At 40.0% G+C, this 21,430-nt stretch overlaps 1 protein-coding gene across 2 annotated transcripts; it reads left to right on the forward strand.

Moving 5' to 3' along the window:
• Positions 1-1,455: 1,455 nt before the first annotated feature.
• LOC138970823 (glucoside xylosyltransferase 1-like) lies at positions 1,456-17,684 on the forward strand. 2 transcript variants are annotated; one of them, XM_070343359.1, is made up of 8 exons: positions 1,456-1,742; positions 3,948-4,438; positions 4,771-4,948; positions 6,064-6,198; positions 7,870-8,062; positions 9,661-9,810; positions 10,543-10,715; positions 11,898-17,684. In XM_070343359.1, the coding sequence occupies exons 2-8, from the start codon at positions 3,984-3,986 to the stop codon at positions 12,081-12,083; spliced, it is 1,470 nt and encodes a 489-aa protein (XP_070199460.1). In that variant the 5' UTR covers positions 1,456-1,742; positions 3,948-3,983; the 3' UTR covers positions 12,084-17,684. The 2 variants fall into 2 exon arrangements, with proteins under 2 accessions (XP_070199460.1, XP_070199461.1); XM_070343360.1 differs by lacking the exon at positions 1,456-1,742 and adding an exon at positions 1,877-2,036.
• Positions 17,685-21,430: the final 3,746 nt, after the last annotated feature.

The raw sequence follows: 21,430 nt of genomic DNA on the forward strand, positions 1-21,430 counted from the left end.
AATATATATATATATACCAAACCGATGTCAAATACGAGCTGATTTGGTGAAATAAAGCACATTTCTACTTGCGAAACCCATCGAACAGCCATTAGGCTAAGCGAGAGAGTTCTCGTGATTGTTTTAATTAAAAAACTCATTCATAAAAACTAGAGACTAGGTTTCTGGTCAAAACGAATGATTAATCTGCTGTATCATTCGCTTGTCGGAAAGACAATCGGCCTACGCGCTCCTCTCTCAAATATGACCTTCTCTTGTCTACTGTCTCGGAAGATTTATTCTACTCCCAAATAGCACTTCTTAGCACCTCTTATGACTCCTTCGTCCTCTAGAATCCCGTACCCACACCAAATACGAGCTGATTTGGTGAAATAAAGCACATTTCTACTTGCAAAACCCATCGAACAGCCATTTCCGGTGCTCGATCGCGGACATTTTCAGCTTTGAAGGATATTTACGGGCAAATATCAATCGCTCCCTGACTTTTTATGCATCGAGAAACAAATTTAGTCATCGCTGAATCAGTAGCTTACCTTAAATCCCGACATAAATCAAACAATACCTAGAAAACAGACAAAACTTGCCTTCACACGTGTCATGAGCGGCATTCGGCTTCTGTTCGGCATTTGACCGGTTATCCCCCGTGTAACCGCTAAAGTAGAAATGCAGAGAGAGAGAGAGAGAGAGAGAGAGAGAGAGAGAGAGAGAGAGGGACAAGACAAGACAAGACAAGACAAGACAAAATCTTTATTATCGAGGGTAATAGATAAGCAAGAATATAAGAGAGAGAGAGACGACTACATCAAAACGGACAAACAAACAATCGAACAAACAAACAACAACCGTAGAAGATTGATTTTCTAAATCAGTATATAATCTGCTGTCCGGCTCATCATGTTTACCGGCGGCTCATCCTTGAACTGTTTCTCAAGACAGTTCTTTTGTTTCACTGCTTGAGTAACTGTTTGATCACTTTTCCTGATCCCAGTATCTGTTTAACTACTTCCCCTAAGATCACCAGTCTCCATGATAGCCGGGTTCCCACGTCAGACCTCGTCAGTGAGTTCAGTCATTGGTTTTATGAAGATGCCTAGAAGAAGCGAACGAGAAGAAGAATAATAAGAAGAAGATGCCTTTGGTTTTTAGTCAGACTGCTTGATAACAGTTTGTTTTTTTCTCACAGGAGCATTGCACTGTTTTCGGGAGGAAACACACACACACACACACACACACACACACACACACACACACACACACGCGCGCGCGCGCGCACCCACACACATAATAGGCATTCAGTCAGTGTCACACGGACGGCCAGGCTCAGAGAATAGGCCTACTCTCTCGTGCGGCCCTCTCGGCAGCGACTTGCACACATTTGCCTACGAACTGAATGTGTTGTAGAACTTGACTCAGCTGTAATTAACCAACAGACAGACCAAGTAGGCAAACAAACATCCCTTTGCATCTTCCTTCTCCTTTGACTTTAGCAGCCGAAACATTCCACATATTAATTGGCGAAGGACGCGAAACTGAAAGTAGCTTGGGAAGGTCACCCAAGAACGATAATACAGGCACTAACATTTTGCGAAGCGTCCTGAGTGACGTCCCTTCAGTGCTAATCTTCATTTGTCGGCTGCTGCGAAGCCCAAACAATGAAAAATCTTCAGGACCAACAGCATAATGTCTTTTTATCCGCACTGTGAACGATGCAGCCATAATCTACACGGAGAAATATGTGACAGGTATTGAGGCAGATACACTCGCTTTCAATTGATACCGGGTTTGTCAATATTTGCTCGGGGCTAAGAGCAGAGCGACTTGAAAACGTGTAGGGAGTAGAGCCCCACACTGACACACTTGCAAACTTTGTCGAAAGAGGAGGAGGCGACGGTTGCGAGCAAAGTTGTCGTGTTGTGTGCTGAATTAGAAAGTGACTAGTGCAAAGTTTGTGTGTTTGCTGTGCAGTGGTGTCGAAATAAGGAGTGTGAAAGGGCTCGAGTACCACCAAAAAGACGTGGCGGTCACCATTTTATTCAGTGGGTGATATCTTAGGTCTTTAGAACATGAATTCTTGTATCAATCAGTGAGTCCCATTCAGTGTCAAATAGTTTGTGCAAAGATATCGATTTTCTACTTTGTTTTCTCTATCGTGAAATGTTTACTTTTAATTTTATTGAGTTTATAAGTTCTGCATGATGGCTCCATAAATTGCAGCTGTTTCCATGCCAGTGAGTGATTGTCATCTATCTATCTATATATACGACTTGTGTCTGTCTGTCTGTGTGTGTGTGTGTGTGTGTGTGTGTGTGTGTGTGTGTGTGTGTGTGTGTGTGTTCGCGATGCACGGCCAAAGATCTCGATGGATCTGCTTCAAATTTGGTGGGCATATTCAGGGGAACCCCCCTCTTAAGACCTAAAGAAATTTGAGAAAATCAGGTCTCAAAAAGGAGGGAGTCTTAAAATAGAGGTAAATTTATAGAGGTAAGGAATAGAAAGTCTAAGAAAACAGGGTATTTAAAGAGAAGGAGTCTTAAAGTGGGGGATCTTAAAAGTGTGTGTGTGTGTGTGGGGGGGGTGTCTATGTAAAGAAGTGTATAACATCATGGCTGGTTGAAAGTGCACATGTTTTAGAATCCTTAATTTTGTTTGCTAATGTATTGTAGAGAACCAGGAGGCTCACAGACATATAACCTAACGGCATGTGTAAGTTGCAGAACATTACAAATCATAAAAACTATGATTGAAAGGCGAATTTGTTTATATGAATAAAACACACACAAAAGGTTAGTTATAGAGGAAGATTTAATCTTAGACAAATGGAAAAATTGAGTTTGATAGTGAACATAGTACGTTTTGTCTATGATCAATGTTTCAGTAACTTTCCGTTATTTGTTTACACTCGATTTTGGGACGTTGGGAGTCAATCGCTAATGGATTAATTCCTTTACACTTTTACAGTATATAATCTTCGATCATTACAGCAATTCTTGAAAAAAGTGGACTAAAATTAAGCAAAGAAATAGGATAAAAAAGAAAGAAAAGACTCATCACCTGACAACAGTAATGCACACATAACACACAGGCACAGAGAGAGACAAGACAAATAAAAGAGAGAGAAGGATAGAGAGAAGAATTTTTATTTATTTATTTATTTGTGAGTATTTCTACGCACATACCCTCCCAGAGGGAGGCTCATGGCGTTTACAATATGCCGTGTGAGATGGAATTTTTTACACAATATATCACGCATTCACATCGGCCAGTAAATCTCAAGCGTGTTAGGCGAGTATATACTTTCACGGCCTATTATTCCAAGTCACACGGGTATTTGGTGGACATTTTTATATATGTCTATACAATTTTGCCAGGAAAGACCCTCTTGTCAATCGTGGGATCTTTAACGTGCACACCCCAATGTAGTGTACACGGGACCTCGGTTTTTCGTCTCATCCGAAAGACTAGCACTTGAACCCACCACCTAGGTTAGGAAAGGGGGGAGAAAATAGCGGCCTGACCCAGGGTCGAACACGCAACCTCTCGATTCCGAGCGCAAGTGCGTTACCACTCGGCCACCCAGACCCGGTGGAGAGGGAGAGATTTGCAGGTGTCTACCACTTAAAGTTTGGCAGCTTTCTAGCTATCATTCCCGTGAAAGAGGGGGCAACTTGATCTGTTGCCAACCTTATGGGCTTAGCATCGGTCTTTTCTTTTTAATCTTTTTGTGTTTGTTCTTTCTTTCTTAGCAGATTATGCAGAGAAACTTTTTTCACTCATTTTCATACTGCCCTTTTTCTTTCTCAAACATTTTTGTTTGTTTTTGAAACCAATTTCCGCCTAAGCAGCTCAGATCAGGTTGAAAATGTTGTTCCGTATTGGCCTTTTTTCGCAGATAATTCAGAGAAACTGTTTTCACTCACGTTCATACTGCCCTTTTCTTTCCCAAACAGGTTTTTCAAAACAGTTTTGCCGCCAAACCAGCACAGATGAAGTGGAAAATGTTGTTCCGTATCGGCCTGACTCTGGTGATAGTCACAGCCATACTCCTCTTCTACCTCAATAACAGGATCGACACGGAAACTAACAGAGACAAGCTGCGTTCAGGGCTGGTCGGCTCCAACTATCTTGCCTTCCGAGAAGCACAAGTCCACCACGAGGATCAATTCTACGTCAACACCGGGGTGCAAAAACTGGAGTCAAACATTGTGGCCGACACACAAGTGAAGAGGAATCAAAACAATGTTGTGGATGCTGAAATGGACGTGAACGGAGAGGAGAAAGGTGATGGCAGAGAGGGGCACGCTGTGGTGAAGAGCCCTGGGAAAGATGACAGCATTCTTGAAAAGAAGGAGGACTCTGTGAAACCCGTGCCTGCTAACCAAGGGAGGCAAGAGGCCAAGGGATCTGAGGCCGCCTGGGGGTTACAGCCCCTTCATCGCAGGTAAAGTTTGCTTTTTGTTTGATAAGCGGAGATTTGGAGGAGGGGTGACAATACGTGTGAAAAGGAACTCTCCCATCAAACTCCCCACAAAGATCTAAAATAAGAAAAGGGCTGAGGGGGTGACGGTAGATTGAGAAACAGTGAAGCCCTACTTTTAAGGAATTAAAATTAGAATTAAATTATTTTAGAATCTACAGCATTCTCTATTGATGTTTTTGTGTGTGACTATTATTAGTACATGTACATGTATTTCTACCGACACAATTTTGGGGTTGAATTCATGATTTGCTTCTTATTTCCGGTCATTTAAAAACGATCTGTTGTTATTTCAGGGTGGGCAAAGAGACTGGTTCACACACGCACAAAATCCACATGGCAGTGGTAGCTTGTGGCGACAGGGCTGAAGAGGTCATAGTTCTCCTCAAGTCTGCTGTTGTCATGACAACCACTACCCCCTTGGTGCTCCACATTTTCGCAGAGAGGGAATTGCATACATTTTTTAAACAACAGGTGGGCACGAAAGAATCTTGTTTTATTGCTGCAACATTGTTTTATTGCTGTGTATGTTGGGTGTGCTTGGCTGGAGTGAATTGAGTGAAAACCGCAATTGTTAAAATATGAATTCCAAAACTTCGGAATAAAATATTCTGTAAGATGAAAATGCCGTGTTGTCAAGGTTTGCAATAAGGTTGTGGAGTTTTGCTGAAATGTATGAAAGAAGAGCAAATCGCGATATAAAGTATCAGCTTGAGTGTGTGCCCCTATTGCATGTTTTTTCTTGTATTACTGTAACATGAACTACTTGAATAACATTTTTTTAAAGGGCAGCTGTCGGAACGGATGGTTAGAGTGTTTGCAAATGATAGGACTGGCATATACTTGCACAATGATGTTGAGTGCTAATGCTATTGATTTTTACTCAGTTGTGTCTGCATACATGCAACAGGCGGGGTTATTGATTGGAAAGACTTGTAGCTACATTTATAATGAACCCCCTGCTGAGCAAACAGCAAATATTGCTTTCAGGCAGTGTATGAATTTGAAAATGCTGTTGTTTAAGTTTGATGTTTTTTAAAACCATATTCAGCTCTTTTTGTAGCAAGCAACCTTACATTGATTGTAAAACTCAATTTCAGTCAGTATAATTGTAATGTTTGCGCATGGAATTGAATATGTTTTGAAGGCTATTTAAGGGGCGCAGTGGCCGAGTGGATAAGGCGCCAGCCTCCCTAGTGGAAGGTTGTGGGTTCGAATCCTGGCCGCGGCAGGTGGGTAGAGGGTGAAGATTTTTTCCAATCTCCCAGGTCAGCGCATGTGCAGACTTGCTAGTGCCTTATCCTCTTTTGTGTGTACATTTGAGCACAAGACCAAGCGCGCACGGAACAGATCCTGTAATCCATGTCAGAGTTCAGTGGGTTATAGAAACAGGAAAATACCAAGCATGCATCCCCCGAAAACGGCGTATGGCTGCCTAAATGGCGGGGTAAAAACAGTCATACATGTAAACAGCAAAAACACGAGTGTACGTGGGAGTTTTAGCCCATGGACGCAGAAGAAGAAGAAGAAGGCTGTTTGAAAGCTCGGATGCTATTGACATAACACACCAACTGGTTTCTTGATTTCAGTTAAATTTTTGGCCACCAGAAGTGTTGGAGAGAGTGGAATACAGGATCTATGACATCTCATTTCCAGCATCGGAAAACCAAGCCGAGTGGAAGAAGTTATTTAAACTCTGCGCTTCTCAGCGTCTCTTCCTTCCTGTAAGTTTTCTTCCTTGAGTGAGGTATATTCTTTAATCATAATTTGTTATACATGTTCAATAATTTTCAAATAGAGTTCTGTGTGATTTATTGTATATTAAAACTGCTCCTGTTTGGAGGGATGTTAAATATGCTCAGGGGAAAAGAACTTTGCTGAGCCCCGCTTTGTGAAGTGTTTAAGCTTCTGCGTAGCCGTCTGGATTGATATATGAATGTGAATCTAGGGCTGAAAAATACTGGCTGTTAGTGCATGTCAGAGAGTGTCTGTAAATGTTGGTCTATGGATCAGGGGCTCACATCCATGAGAGGTGGCATAGGACAAATGTCCTGGACAATGCAAAAGTGATAGGACATTTGTCCAGAACAAAAATAAATCAATAGGACATTTTTTTTTTCGCAATAAAACGTAAATTTAATTAAGTCGACCAGCTTTGAAACAAAGCCATGCGCAGGGGTGGGGGATAACGTCTTTCTTCGGCGCCGAAGTTTCACTTTCTAGAGCGACGGTTTCATCTGGCTCTGGCTGCTCGGAGGCCGGAGGGAGCTCAGTTTCAGTGGTACTAGCTGCTGATAAGGGCAGAGATTTGAAGTACAAACGCTTCTGGCCTTTTTCTGGCACCAATTTTTGTTTCAATATTTAAAATAAACACAACAAAAACTCGTGTAGGGAGGCAACTGTCGACCGGCTTGGAGCATTCAGAGTTGCGACCCTTGGAAGCTCTTCGATCTCTATAAAAAGCACATGAAGTCTCCCCAAGTTTTGTCTGCTTGGAGAGACACATCGCTTCGCAAAACATCGATAAAATAGCAAATCAAACTACTGTAAATTGGAAAGTACTGACAATGTCCGGATCAAATGAAAGCATAATCGGACAATGACCACTTTGTGACACAAACAATAGGACATATATGTCCTCTTGCATGAAAAATGTATAGGACATTTGGAAAAAATATCCGTATAATTATGTCCAATGTCCGACGCGGATGGGAGCCCCTGATGGATATAGCATTAGTGTTCATTCAAAGTATAATGAACACATAATAGTGTCAGTATGCACTGGAGTTTGTAACACAATGACGGGCGCTGTGGCCGGGTGGTGAGACGTCGGCCTCTTAATCGGAAGGTCGAGGGTTCGAATCCCGGCCGCGGCCACCTGGTGGGTTAAGTGTGGAGATTTTTTCGATCTCCCAGGTCAACTTATGTGCAGACCTGCTAGTGGCTTATCCCCCTTCGTGTGTACACGCAAGCACAAGACCAAGTGCGCACGGAAAAGATCCTGTAATCCATGTCAGAGTTCGGTGGGTTATAGAAACACGAAAATACCCAGCATGCTTCCTCCGAAAGCGGCGTATGGCTGCCTAAATGGCGGGGTAAAAACGGTCATACACGTAAATTTCCACTCGTGCAAAAAACACGAGTGTACGTGGGAGTTTCAGCCCACGAACGCAGAAGAAGAAGAAGAGAAGTAACACAATTCTTTGTTTGTTACAGTGTAACCCCCTTTTTAAGGCCTTGAGGAATCTGAGAAATTGAAGTCCTAAAAAGGAGGGGGTCTTAAAATGGAGGTTAATTTACAGACATTGTGTACAGAAAATCTAAAAAAATAGTCTTAAAATTATTGGGGGAGGGGCCGGTTTGATATGGCGCTCACTGTTCCGTGTCTTTTGCAGTCCCTCCTGACAGATATTGATGCCCTGATCTACGTGGACACAGACATCCTGTTCGTCAGCCCTCTGGATGACCTGTGGTCATTTTTCTCTCGCTTCTCTGCCACTCAGCTGGTGGCGCTGGCGCCAGAACATGAAGACCCCAACGTGGGCTGGTACAACCGCTTTGCCAGACATCCCTATGTCCCTCCCATGGGTAGGTATAGTGCTCTGAATGAATTTTTTTTCTTGAATGTCTTTGTAAACTGTGACACAACCGTTGAACGCTGGAGAAGAAGGAGTCTTTGAAAATAGTTGAAGGTGCATTCCTACTTGTGCTATTCAGCCGTCATGCCAGCCACCACAGGTCTTTCCAGGTTATTACATGGGATAAGAACATCCCTCAACTTGACCACATACCAAAATTCAACATCGTGGTTACTTTCTTTGTAGAATGTGATTTTTTTTGTAGAGTGTGATTTTGTTGTTGAATTGATTTCATAACTGACACCAATTTCAACATGCAACATTAATTAGTAGGTAATACATTCTCACTTTAACACAGAATGCTGCCTGGCTGTTGATTTTTGGTAAGCGTTCAAGTGGATGGATGCTCTCATGCTGTGTAAAAGCCTGGACAAAAACGTGATGGTAATGATTATTACACGGGAAGGACTGTGTGTTTAAATAAAAATTGCCCATAACATTTTGTTTCTGCAACAAGATACATGTACGCAACATAATTGAAACTCATTCGCAAAAGTAAACAAACACTGACAAGAACAATGATGAAATCAAGCGCAAGATTAATTTGATTTTACAATGCGGTTGGTTATCAATTACACCTGGTGGCGTTAAGTTTTATTGGTGTTGCAAAAACTCATTAATAGTCGATTTAGAACTAGTATTCGGCTGTGACAGGTTCTTCTAAGTTCTATAATGAAAATTTTTAAGACTATATAGCTATCTGCTTTTACGAGTAACAAACACCAAATTAATTCCCCATCAATTAAAGACACCTTCCTTTCCAAATTCCAGTTAATAAAACAAAACACACATAAAACAAAACACACAAAAACATACTTTATTTTCCGGAAACGCTACTGAGCAAGTCGTGCAAGGCACACAACATAACTTTTGCCATGCATTTGTGTTGAAATTGAAATTGAAACTTGTGACGATGCGGTCACTCATGTGTTTGTGTATGTGTGTGCATATGTGTGTGTGCGTGCGTGCGTGTGTGTGTGCGTGCGTGCATGCATGTGTGTGCGTGCGTGCATGCGTGGGTGCGTGCGTGCATGGGTGTGTGTTGCAATAAGATCCCTTGAACTGTTTCGCGAAAAAATAAGATAAAAATAAAGTAATAAATTACTCCTGGTGGCGTAAAAGTTTATTGGTGTTTGGAAAACTGATTAATATTCGATTATGAAAATGTATTAAGTTATGAAAGGTAATTTAAATGCATATAACAAAACATTTAAAAGCAACCCCCTTTCGCAGTTAATGAGGAAATTATGTAGACCTTTGATCAGCAAAACAGAACAAAGAGAACAGCAGCAGAGGCTGTGAGGAAAAAAGAAATTTGAACAAAGAAAAATTCAAAGACAAGAAAAAAATTGTTCTATTTGATTGATGTTAGACTTGCATGTATGTTAATTTAACAAGGCGGACTTCAATACTGCTGTTTGATGGATGAAAAACAAAGTTAAATGAAGAAGTAATTCCAAGATAAAGGAAAACAGTTTCATATTTTTTCACAGTTTCATCATGTTGTCATTGAGCTTTAATTGTTCTTGTTTTCTATTCTGCCACCAGGTGTGAATTCGGGCGTAATGCTGATGAACTTAACTCGCCTGCGAACATCGACATGGTTGCCCTCCATCTTGAAATATTTCAGGGAGTACCGTCTGAAGATTACCTGGGGTGACCAGGACCTCATTAACATATACTTCCATGATTATCCAGGTGAGAATAAGGATTCTGAATTCCTTGCATGCAGACCTATATATTCACCAACATGATTTGATGTGTTGTGTGTTTCAGATATGAGTGAAAATATTATGATACTCATATCAAAATAAGAATCTCATGCTTACAACTACTCACCACTGTGTTTATTAAAGTGGAACTGAATCTATATCTCTTTCTGTCTGTTCCTGTCTTTCTCTCTCTCTCTCTCGCAATCCCACCTCCCTGCAAGAGTACATGATTCACCATTATTATTTTGACATTATTTCAAACTTGTTATATTAAAATCGTCCGCCAAATTTCATTTGCTTTTAAGAGTACGCTCATAAGCCTAGCTTGTTGTGCTCCATGTTCCTTATTTCATGTATGCGGCAATATTCCAATGAAATTGACCGAATAAACTTGTTTAAACCAAGAGTACATGATGATGCAAATGAGATATATACAATTTTCTAGAGTACATTTTGATGCAAGTGAGATATACAATGCGCATGAGTACATGATGATGCAAGTGAAATATATGCAATCCACAAGAGTACATGATGATGCAAGTGAAATATATGCAATCCACAAGAGTACATGATGATGCAAGTGAAATGTATGTAATCCACAAGAGTACATGATGATGCAAGTGAAATATATGCAATCCACAAGAGTACATGATGATGCAAGTGAAATATATGCAATCCACAAGAGTACATGATGATTCAAGTAGGAATGTTGTTACAGATGAATTGTACCAGTACTCCTGTGAGTGGAACTACAGACCTGACCACTGCATGTACATGAGTGTATGTAAGCCTGCAGAAGAAAAGGGGGCCTACGTGCTTCATGGCTGTCGGCGAGTCATGCATAATGACAAGCAGCCTGCCTTCAAGGCTGTCTACAAAGCTTTTAAAGATGTGAGTATTTCATTTGCTCAAACGGGACCTTTCAGTATAATAGTTTTAATCAATGACAATCTATACGCACCCTTCCACCTGTCCTCAACCCAGCCAGAGCCCTACTTATCTTCTTAATCTGAATTAGACAGGTAGCTGTGACGTTGTTTGTGCAGGTGATTTTTAATATTTTTTTTTTTTAGATAGCAATGCTGTGTATGTGTGTGTGTGTGTGTGTGTGTGTGTGTGTGTGTGTGTGTGTGTGTGTGTGTGTTAGATTCTTGAACCATGTGATGGAGCTAAAATTAAGGGTTGTGAATTTTGTCTGACATCGTAACTAGTTGCTGAAGATGATAACAAGACAGCAGGAAGATAGAAACAAAACAAAGCAAAAAACACGACATATTTTTCAATTTGTCAACGCTTTGAAATATTGTCTTTAATCTAAACTTTAAAGGTACTGAACTTGTCAAATCTAGGTGCACGGAGCCCCTGGGGCATTTAGTCATACCTCAGGCAGCTATCCGTTAGAAGAACTACCAAGTTTCATTGACTTGCACCCAAAGAGTCAAGAACTGCGATTTTTTTACGAATTAATTTCGTACTCGGACCCGGCTGGTCTTGACCTATTTTTGGATCTAAATTTAGATCAGGAAGATCACCACATCATGCACAAAAAGACACGTCACTAAGCAAACTATGTCAGACGTCATCATGAGTTTGTGTAAAACAAAATGGAGGCCGGAATCACTCAGTTGAATCGAACTCCGACCAAACACCAACGTAATAACTAGGTTAATTTATGCACTGGCGTGAACAAGAAACTGTCTAGCTTCACAGATGTCGTCGTTGGGTAGTTTTGGGTTTGTTTTACTACCATAGGAGGATTTTTGAACTGTAAATGCACTCAGCTGCAACAAAAACGCAAAACGAAGGCTGTGAGCTGCACTGTGCCTTTAAAAAAAACCACTGGTTTTTTTAACCTCCCCGTGAAAACATATCTGGCTGTATACTGAAGTCTGTGTACATTTCAACGCACAGTGATCAGTATAGGAATGCTCGTGGTTCGCTAATGTAAGCATAGGCTTGAGTACAGGTCCAAATGTCATCTTCATACATGTTTATGTTACAATGTTGCAAGTGAATGAAAGTTCTAAACCAACTTCTTGCTGTGCCGAAACGGATGTCTTCTGGTTGTTTCAGTATCGGTTTGGTGAGGACCTTGAGCTTGTTCTGCTGAGGAAGATGAAGATAAACTTGGAGGAAGTGAAGACCACACAGTGCGGCAAGGTCCCTCACATTTTCCTCAAGCAGCTGGAGAAGTTCATCTCCGAGGGTCAAGGTCGTAACCATGGCCACCAAAACAGACAGGGAGTCCCGGCGAGGTGACACTGGATGGACTATACGTTTTGATGAAAAGGGGAAATATTTATGAGGGTATATATATGTATGTCAAAAAGTGAAGGATGCCAGGATTCTATTGAATGAGGTCAAGTCTGGAATTTTCGATGGTGAAGCAAAGGGAGGGAAGTGCACAGAACACAAGCAGGGGAGGGAGTGAGAGTTATGTGAAACCAGTCGGTTGGTTTGGTTCTGCATGAGGCGATTAGATTACGAGTGCTTTTACACTTTACGATACTGCTAAAGAAATCTTTTTTCACTTTGTTCTTTTTGCTAGGAGGGTATGTTGAGATGTCAGAGTGCAGCTTTTGTCTCGACATTTCTCAATGCTGTTTGATTTATATTCTTACATACATATTTATTAATTTATCTGTAAGAGAGAATTATTTTTCTGGTGTGATGCATTCCAAACCATCGAGGAAAATGTGTGAACATTTGAGCAAGTGCACATCTATCTTCACAGACTGACAGAAACCATGCAAGTGTACATAAAGAATGACAGTTACCCATGTGGAACGCATAGAGACAGGGAAACAGACTTTGGCAAGCAGGAGAAAGTGATTTTCATAGTTGTGACATTCATGTAGTTTATTTTGGCCCACTTTGTATGGCTTTGACAGTTTTCAGTGATTTTGGGAAGGAAACGACTGGTTTATGCAATATTCTGAAAAGGCTTGCGTTTTCCTCGAGCACTGAATCTCTTGGTATGAAGGCAGCAGTGTAGAGACTAGGTTATGATGTGAGCTTCTTCTATGCAAACAAAACATTGACATGAGGACAAATGTTGTCAACTGCTTTTTGTGTGATACCTTTTTTAGCATTTAGATTTTGAGGCTGACTTTTGCACTGAGCTTTTGTATGTGAGAATATGTTTGTTTTTTCTTCATGTGAAGGTAGCACTGATTTTTGTAGTCACAGTTCTTTTTTCAAACTTTTAGTTTTGCGTAGAGAAAGAAAAAATCTCCCACCTTTTGTAGATCTGTTCCATACTTTCTTCTTTTTCTTCTTCTTTTTCTTGTCGTGATGGTTCCATGCTTTCATAAACTGACAGGGGGCCTGGTAGCTCAGTTGGACTTGTGATCCGCTGGTCATGGGTTCCAATCCGGACCCGGACAGACTCGGGTAAACTTTATGAGCAGACTCAGAGACGGTATCCATGTCCCACCCCCTGTCACCACTTAGGCACGTAAAAAAACTCGATCATCCTGTCAGAAGTTCAGGTGGTTGATTATGACACCTAAAACATGCACACCCACATGGGTACGCGACACTGTTGCTGCTAGCTTTCCACTGGGAGGAAGCGACCTGAATTTTCCAGCGATGGGACAAAATAGGATTGAATAGAAATTAATCTGGTCCTCGATCCGTGCTTTGGGTGAAGTTATAATGTCAGATATCTTAGTGAGCACCACCGTTAATGAAATGGTTTTGTGTGCATGTTTTGTTTGCACGGGATAATTATCTCTGGGTGCCTGTTTCCTTTTCTGACAGGAACTTTTGTGTCAGACTCGGTGTCTGTATTTTTTACGTCATGTGTGTGAACTGTATTTCAGACTGAGATTTCTTCATATTTGGGGATGGAGTGTTCTGTTGAAAGACATAATAATTATATATATCTTATTTATTTTTCTACTTTGCTGTTGTGGTAGAGGATTTAGCTTTGTATGATATATTGCGTGATTCGAGCTTTTCTGTTTTCCTCTTCTTCTTCTACCACTGCATTTGATGAGAGGGTCACATACATAGACCCGCTGATGTGATACATTTTGTAAAATTTTATTAGGTTTTGATTCTATAACACAGTTTTGGTTGATGTTGCCATAGTCTGTTTAGCTTCCGTGTGTCTGCTGTTGTTTGTTGTTGTTGTTATTGTTCTGTGTTTTTGTGTGTGTGTGGTTTTTTTTTAGCACAATTTCCGTTTCAGTGAAACAGATTTTTGATGACTCTTTTTAAAGGTGGTCGTCTACATTTTTGCTTTTTTTTCAATAATCTTATGGTTAGATTTCGCTAAAAAGTTATGTCAGATGATGAATGAACCATGGGGAAAAAAGTTATAGAAAAAAAATATATGTAAAAAAAGATGTTATTGACTCACATGCGAAGCAAAAGTGAGTCTATGTACTCACCCGAGTCGTCCGTCCGTCCGTCCGTCCGTCCGTCCGTCCGTCCGTCCGTCCGTCCGTCCGGACGTCCGTCCGGAAAACTTTAACGTTGGATATTTCTTGGACACTATTCAGTCTATCAGTACCAAATTTGGCAAGATGGTGTATGATGACAAGGCCCCAAAAAACATACATAGCATCTTGACCTTGCTTCAAGGTCAAGGTCGCAGGGGCCATAAATGTTGCCTAAAAAACAGCTATTTTTCACATTTTTCATATTTTCTCTGAAGTTTTTGAGATTCAATACCTCACCTATATATGATATATAGGGCAAAGTAAGCCCCATCTTTTGATACCAGTTTGGTTTACCTTGCTTCAAGGTCAAGGTCACAGGAGCTCTTCAAAGTTGGATTGTATACATATTTTGAAGTGACCTTGACCCTGAACTATGGAAGATAACTGTTTCAAAGTTAAAAATTATGTGGGGCACATGTTATGCTTTCATCATGAGACACATTTGGTCACATATGATCAAGGTCAAGGTCACTTTGACCCTTATGAAATGTGACCAAAATAAGGTAGTGAACCACTAAAAGTGACCATATCTCATGGTAGAAAGAGCCAATAAGCACCATTGTACTTCCTATGTCTTGAATTAACAGCTTTGTCTTGGATGACCTTGGATGACCTTGACCTTGGGTCAAGGTCACATGTATTTTGGTAGGAAAAATGTGTAAAGCATGCGAGTCGTATGGGCTTTGCCCTTCTTGTTTTTGGGTAGCGTGACTCACGCTTCCAATATTTTGTTTTCTGTTTGCTGAGAACATGTGCTTTGCCTAAAAATACTGACCAATCAAATTCATGTCACTATGCTTATAGCCACGCCCAAACAAGTGCAGCAACAGTTTGACACTGGAGCGCTGTCCACGCTTTTTTTTAAACGCACGAAATGCATGGGATTTGAGAGGAGTTTTGCGCTTGGCATTTTCCAAATAAGGATATCCTACTATGAGTACTACGCTGGAATACTACAATGAATTTTCAAACGGCTACACTGGCTTCGTCTTTCCTGATCGAAAGGGGGTGTATTGTTGATAATTGTAGATAATAGACTCTGCATTTTAATGGTCAAAAGACGATTTCGGTATAAAAATGTAGACAAGGACCTTTAATCTATTCACTTTGTTGTGACCAGAAGACCACCTCTAGATTGTTGGTAATTTAACTTGAATCAATGACCCCCTTTCTTAGTTATTACTTTCCATTTTTTCCCCCAGTGAATTTTAAGTACTGCATGTGCTTGAATATTTCGTGATTCTGTATGAATCCCTGATGACTGTCAAAAAAAAACCTGACTGCAAAAATGACATGTTTTGTTTGGTCAACACACACACAGGGAAGACACCCTTCTTCTCATCTGCAAGATAGTTCGTACGTGCAGCCAAGAAACCAGAAGATACTGTTTTTTATTTCATACAAATGTGCTAGATAAATGAACTCTGCTGTCAGAAAAATAATCTGAAACTGTGTAAAGGAAAAGACTGCTAATAGTTGTGGAGTGTACTCTCGGTTAATATTCACAGGGATAATAGTTTTAAAAACGGTGACTGTAATCCAAATGGCAAGCTTATGTGGATGACCTTTTTCAATCAAGCCACCATATTGGCAACCGAGGATGAGAACACAAAAAAATCTTGTTAGCTGAGCTGCATGAGTAGCTAATGAAAAAATATTCTGGTCACTGATGACAATCATAATTATAAAAAATTCTGGTTATTTGGTAAATTAAAAAAAGGAAACATGTTTCAGTAAAATAAAAATTGTTTTGGTTTACTGATCATTGTATATATTACAGGAGATTTGCTTAAAGGGTAGTAAAAGCCATGGTCTAGCATTGTCTACATGTGAGAAAAAGTAACTCAACACAGAGTTCACATGAATCAGAAATTCTACCATCTTGCAGGTTTTAATTTGAAAATACACCCCAAAATAGTTTAAACAAAAAGAGAACACAACACTAACCAGGTTTGGTATATTCTTAATCAATATTTAGACAGCTTGTCGCTGCCTTCCTTAGGATGGTAAACAGTATTGGGGGAAAAAATGTGTCAAGTGCATGGTTGCATTGGACAATTTTCGATTTTAAAATAGACTTATTATTTAAGGTAATTGTAATGCTTTGGTTTGACTGGTAAACATACCCGGGTACAAATCTTGTCCTCATGCAACTTTAAACAACGAACATTTGTACGAATTGGTTTAATTACAGTGTGGTACTTGATGTGTACTTATGGAGTAGATCAAGACAACTGTTTCACTTGCAATCATTCTGCATCTTTGACTGAAGCGTAAAGTACTCTACATTTTAATCTTCGATTCATTCTACGTATTTGTCAGTTCTTGATGCCAGTTACAAAACTACTTGTTATTGGGCAGTGGATGTGTTCAGAAACTTTGCTCTGTTTTGGGGCTCAAAATTAATTTATTGTAGAACACCGTGCTAGGTGTTTCTGTTTGTGTTGCCTGCATTTTTGTGATAAACTGCTGTCGTGTCAAAAATGGCAAAAATGTACTTTGCTTTTGAAGGACTTGCTCTGTATTATCTATATGCAACATTACGTATTCAACCAATGTCTCATACTTTGATAGATATATTTCTTGACCATGTGTGCAATGTAGACAGTGTTATATGGCTTAAAAAATATTTTGCCTACAAGAAAACTGACAGATGTACTTGATGCTAACCACAGATGTTCCTATATTGTTCAATGTTCAAGGTGTTTACCTTTAGCTTTTGGTGTGCACAAAACAGCGGACACTTTGCGTTCATTCAGAAACAAACAAGTGTGAATGTTTCTCATGTCTTAGTGTATTCTTACAACAGTTTTTTAACGTCCCTTTATGCATCTTTTTATCAATGAAATGTGTTCCAAAATATTGTGTACAATTCATGTGTGTTCATTCCAGTTTGATTTTAGTCAAAGTAGTTTAAACTACATTTAAAACCAGTCTGCAGACCTGGGAACCCATGCGATTTCGCCGTATTTTGTATGCATGATTGTCTAGAATATGAGTAGTATGGTCAGTAGATAAAAAATACGAACAATTCCTAAGACTACTTTTCTTCACAAGCTCATCCTGAGGCTAATCCAGTATTTTGACACATGATTACAGTTTTTGTCAGTAAACAATGAAACAAGCTTTTGCTTTAAATGTATTGTTAAACTTATTTAATGGTGTAACGGACAGTTGTGAAACATGTTTGAATCATGGATGTTCAAATGCTGTGTGGAGTACGCTAATTTTTCAGAAAAAGTTTGCTTGAGAATACTCCAAGTGCAAACTCGGGGTTCCCAGGTCTGAGTCAGGATATTTAAGAGCTTGAAGTCTTCATGAAAATTAAATCTTGTCACAGTTCAGTGACTTTGCTTTTTTGATTTTTAGACAGTGTTTTGAGATCAAAATAATTGATTTGCGTTTCATGTGATCATTTTCTTTTCGTGAAATTGTGTGTGTGTGTGTGTGTGTGTGTGTGTGTGTGTGTGTGTGTGTGTGTGCGTGTGTGAGAAGTAATAATACATTTTCAGAGAATAAAGAAGTAAAAAAGTAATTGCACGAAACGTTCGCATGCATGTGCCAGCCAGGCTGCCCTGAAATAGCTTGTAAAGGGAAGCAACCAGTACATGATATTGTTCTTTTGCTTGTAGTTATTTCCCTTAGACCAGTAACCCACACCCACCTGGCCATTAATTTACCATCTTGTTTTGCACGTTTAACTGATGCCTTGAATCGAGCACAGCAAGATTTAATATTGGGTATCGACACTTTACCTGTATTGAGGCTACTATCGCGATGATGTATTCAGATTTATTCCTAACAATGGCATTAATACTGGTAACTAATTTCATAACCTAGAAACTAAATGCAAGCATTGTTACTGGCAGCTATGCAACTTCCACACTGCAACTAATGCCATCCTTGTTTACAATTCATCCGATATTTTGTTCGACTATCAAACTTTTAATATCCCTCGCACACTAACACGAGACCCTTAAAATGTTTCGAAAATGTATTCATATTGGGAGATTTTTAATATTCCCTTTAAAGGCTGACATAGTCCTATTTAATTAGTTTAATTACTTCCAGGGCTTTTCCCATCGTTGCGGGGATGTATAAATTAAGCTTCCTGCAAAGTTTTAGGTTTGAAGTCCTTACCAATTACGAGAAATAATTAATTCTTTATTGCTATGTTTAGCAACAGTTCTCCAGGACTTGGGCTATTTTTAGACCGTCAACCGTACAGCTTCGTCAATCCACGCGTGAAGGAAATCGCTCACCTTCCACGTGCAAAACGTAGTGATCTTGACACGCCAGATTAGCGCGGTAGCGTATTGTGCTAAGCAGGAAAGCGCGCTTTTCTGTATTTTTGTTAACTTCGCAATTTCCGGAAAACATCCACTTTCACTTTGAGACTGTTTACATTCGACACTATCAAAACCACTTTGCAATACTGAAATGATTTTTTGACTCACATGCGAAGCAAAAGTGAGTCTATGTACTCACCCGAGTCGTCCGCCCGTCCGTCCGTCCGGACGTCCGGACGTCCGGACGTCCGTCCGTCCGGAAAACTTTAACGTTGGATATTTCTTGGACACTATTCAGTCTATCAGTACCAAATTTGGCAAGATGGTGTATGATGACAAGGCCCCAAAAAACATACATAGCATCTTGACCTTGCTTCAAGGTCAAGGTCGCAGGGGCCATAAATGTTGCCTAAAAAACAGCTATTTTTCACATTTTTCCCATTTTCTCTGAAGTTTTTGAGATTCAATACCTCACATATATATGATATATAGGGCAAAGTAAGCCCCATCTTTTGATACCAGTTTGGTTTACCTTGCTTCAAGGTCAAGGTCACAGGAGCTCTTCAAAGTTGGATTGTATACATATTTTGAAGTGACCTTGACCCTGAACTATGGAAGATAACTGTTTCAAACTTAAAAATTATGTGGGGCACATGTTATGCTTTCATCATGAGACACATTTGGTCACATATGATCAAGGTCAAGGTCACTTTGACCCTTATGAAATGTGACCAAAATAAGGTAGTGAACCACTAAAAGTGACCATATCTCATGGTAGAAAGAGCCAATGAGCACCATTGTACTTCCTATGTCTTGAATTAACAGCTTTGTGTTGCATGACCTTGGATGACCTTGACTTTGGGTCAAGGTCACATGTATTTTGGTAGGAAAATGTGTAAAGCAGTTCTTAGTGTATGATGTCATTGCTGTAAAGGTCAAGGTCAAGCATGTGAGTCGTATGGGCTTTGCCCTTCTTGTTTTGTGTTCGAAAGCTACAGCCAATCGTTATTATATCCCCTTAGGTACAGTTTTATAACATTATTGGCACATGTAAACAATAGGAATTAATTAATGAACGCTACGAAAAGGGCAGCCTTTAAGCTTTTGGTGTGCACATACGAAAGACAATTTGCGGTCTTTCAGAGGCAAGCTTTTTGTAAAAACTCCACAAGTGCGAATCTTTCTTATGTCTTATATCGCTGAACTTTTTGTTAGAGTCCTTTTATATGTGTCTTTTATTAAACAGATTCACACCTGTGGAGTTTTGTTTTTTATAACAAAAAGCTTGCCTCTGAATGACCGCAAATTGTCCGCCGCCGTATGTGCACACCAAAAGCTAAAGGCTCTATCCCATCTCCCCCCTTTCCCAGTCGCGATATAACCTTCGTGGTTGAAAACGACGTTAAACACCAAATAAAGAAAGAACGATGAAAACCATGCAGTGACAGTTGTACCCAATGCATGGTTAGACAGCAAGGCTGATGAAAAATGTTTTATTCTGAAGCTGTACAAACACAGCAAACACTGAAGCAAACAAAAAACTAGTCGCGTAAGGCGAAAATACAACATTTAGGCAAGCTCAGTCGAACTCACAAAATGAAACTGAATGCATTGCATTTTTTCCGCAAGACCGTACACTCGTAGCATCGTCTGTCCACCGCTCGTGGCAAAAGCAGTGAAATTAACAATCCAGAAAAGCGCGGTAGCGGTTGCGCTGAGGAGGATAGCACGCTTTTCTATATCTCTATTCTTTTTAACTTTCTGAACGTGTTTTTAATCCAAACATATCATATCTATATGTTTTTGGAATCAGGAACGGACAAGGAATACGATGAAATTGTTTTTAAATCGATTTTGGACATTTAATTTTAATCATAATTTTTATATTTTTAATTTTCAGAGCTTGTTTTTAATCCGAATATAACATATTTATATGTTTTTGGAATCAGAAAATGATGAAGAATAAGATAAACGTAGTTTTGGATCGTTTTATAAAAAAATAATTTTAATTACAATTTTCAGATTTGTAATGACCAAAGTCATTAATTAATTTTTTAGCCACCAAGCTGATATGCAATACCGAAGTTCGGCCTTCGTCGAAGATTGCTTTACAAAAATTTCAATCAATTTGATTAAAAAATGAGGGTGTGACAGTGCCGCCTCAACTTTTACAAAAAGCCGGATATGACGTCATCAAAGACATTAAATTTTATCGAAAAAATGAAAAAACGTCTGGGGATATTATACCCAGGAACTCTCATGTAAAATTTCATAAAGATCAGTCGGTCCAGTAGTTTACTCTCAATCGCTCTACACACACACACGTGCACCACGACCCTTGTCTCGATTCCCCCTCTATGTTAAAACATTTAGTCAAAACTTGACTAAATGTAAAAACACACACACACAAAAAACACCCAGACAACACACACACAGACACAGACACACACAGACACACACACACACACACACACACGCGCGCACACACACACTGACACACACACACATACACACACACTGACACGCACACCGTGGCACACACACACACACACACACACCGTGGTACACACACACGCACAGACATACATACACCCACCCCCCCCCCCCCCACACACACACAGAGTTGTTGGCTGCAGCCAATCCGACCTAAAACATGATCACGGATGTGAAAATCATTGGTTCTAGCTGCAAAGTTGAAAGCCTTTGCAATAATACATGACACAACGAAATTCTACTTGTAACTTGCTGTAAGAATGTTGTGAATCAGCTTTGGCAGGTCTCACACGTGTGCACGTGTGTAATTAGGAAGTGACGAGTAGGGCTTGGCAAGGACTGAGAATCGTAACAGTGATCACATTCTGCAGTGAAT

Source organism: Littorina saxatilis, linkage group LG7, assembly GCF_037325665.1.
Source record: "Littorina saxatilis isolate snail1 linkage group LG7, US_GU_Lsax_2.0, whole genome shotgun sequence".
NCBI classification, from domain to species: Eukaryota; Metazoa; Mollusca; class Gastropoda; order Littorinimorpha; family Littorinidae; genus Littorina; species Littorina saxatilis.

Excerpts from the sequence above, each read along its gene's own strand:
- LOC138970823 (XM_070343359.1), top strand. The coding sequence starts at position 3,984 with ATGAAGTGGAAAATGTTGTTCCGTATCGGCCTGACTCTGGTGATAGTC. Across the intron at positions 6,199-7,869 it reads CTCAGCGTCTCTTCCTTCCT|TCCCTCCTGACAGATATTGA; the intron begins GTAAGTTTTCTT and ends TGTCTTTTGCAG. Across the intron at positions 8,063-9,660 it reads TCCCTATGTCCCTCCCATGG|GTGTGAATTCGGGCGTAATG; the intron begins GTAGGTATAGTG and ends TTCTGCCACCAG.